General features: G+C 41.9%; 1 protein-coding gene across 1 annotated transcript in view; it reads left to right on the top strand.

The window, feature by feature from the left end:
• The window catches only part of EFNB3 (ephrin B3), a 67,039-nt gene that overhangs the window by 8,201 nt on the left and 57,276 nt on the right, over nucleotides 1-1,562 (top strand). The window contains exon 4 of the mRNA XM_018574039.1: nucleotides 1,183-1,280. Within this exon, the coding sequence (XP_018429541.1) occupies nucleotides 1,183-1,280 (98 nt within the window). The remainder of the gene's footprint in view (nucleotides 1-1,182; nucleotides 1,281-1,562) is intronic.

Below are 1,562 nucleotides of genomic sequence, written 5' to 3'. Positions count from 1 at the left end.
CCGAACAAAGCCAACAAGTGGCTAAAGCACGGACATTACGCCGCGCACAAATACGTTTAACAATAGCCGCCCATCTCCTATATAATGTATATCAATATTCCTATTGTTACCCCGAGAGATAATGAGAGAGATTCATTTAATTACTACTTGGAATAAAACTTCTTCACTTCACCAGCGGCGGCAATAAGAGTCCATTTATGCTCCTGTGTGGTTATAATAAAGCGCGTTTTAGAATGCATTGTGGCGCTGTTTTCACGTGTTTTAGCACGCATTACTTGAACGCATTGCTAAGCGGGGACGAAGAGGCTGTAAAATACGTATAACATTAAGGTATAGTGCGATTTAGAGGCGTCTGGGCGCACGCAGGCGATTTTTGCTACAGCGACCACCAACAATAATCACTCCGCAATAGCCGGCGATCAGCAATCGACTGCTACACATAGGGAACAATAGAGCGCGTGGTGGCGATTATTACATAACGATAGCGTAATACTCAACATCCGTGCTATCGATCGCCTCTATATGCAACTGCACGAGTGACGATGGCTGGGTATTAAAAACGGGCAATCGCGGGCTATTTAAGTAGAGTGATCGTGCCAGTCAATCGCCTGCAACAAAACACACAGATAGGAACTGCTCCCCCTGCACGGCTGCGGTGGCTCTTGAGGTGCGGCGTAGTATGGGCCCTACAGGGACAATTTCTAAAAGGTGTGAAATTTGCACCTTTTTTTTTTTTTACGCCTACCAGAAAGCTGTTCGCTGAACCGCCGAATTATTATCAATGCGATCGACTATGATTAGATTCAAAGCACAGCGCAAACTGTTGGCGCTATATAAATCCTGTATAATAATCATCATTTAAAAAACTGTCCGAAAGGTCCTTTTTCTACATATTTCCAACACCAAAATGTTATTTGACAGCACCCTTGGGTGTGATTTTGCTCGTTTGGGCATCGAGTTTGAAGGTGTTTTGCACGTTTTTTTTTTCCTGTGCTGAACAGCATATAAAAAAACATAGAAAAAGAAAGAAAAATAGAAAAAAAAAATAAAAAGAAAAGCACGTGAAATGCCAGATAAATAGCTACTATCATTTTTTTTGTTATATAGCGGAGTAAAAAAACAAAAACAAAAAAAAACCTCTTAAATGTAAACAAAAATATATATTTTTTTTAAATATAATTTTCCTCCTTGTATGTGAGGATGCTGATCACCCTTTGGAATTTCTCCGTACTGTCGGCGCTGAGCCTGGACCCCATCTACTGGAACAGCTCGAATAAAAGGTACGTCAGTTATAATGGGGGGCTCCTTGCAACGATGCGCCCCTCGCTCCTTCTTTTCTCTCATTTCTTGCCTTTGGCATCCTTTTCTTTCTTTCTTGCTCCTTTGCAACCTGCCTGTCATTACGAGACGTCAACGCCAAATGCGGCGCTGACCGAAATTGTTTATATATATATATATGTGTGTGTGTGTGTCATTAGGGTTGTACTCAATCCTTCCGCACACACACTTTGCAAGCTCGGCTCCCTCCATGCTTTCAAAATCAAAAAGCAGAGATGGGCGAA

The sequence above is a fragment of the Nanorana parkeri genome, unplaced genomic scaffold (assembly GCF_000935625.1).
Source record: "Nanorana parkeri isolate BGI_ZX_2015 unplaced genomic scaffold, ASM93562v1 scaffold2692, whole genome shotgun sequence".
NCBI lineage: Eukaryota > Metazoa > Chordata > Amphibia > Anura > Dicroglossidae > Nanorana > Nanorana parkeri.
This window is presented reverse-complemented; position numbering and strand designations above follow the sequence as displayed.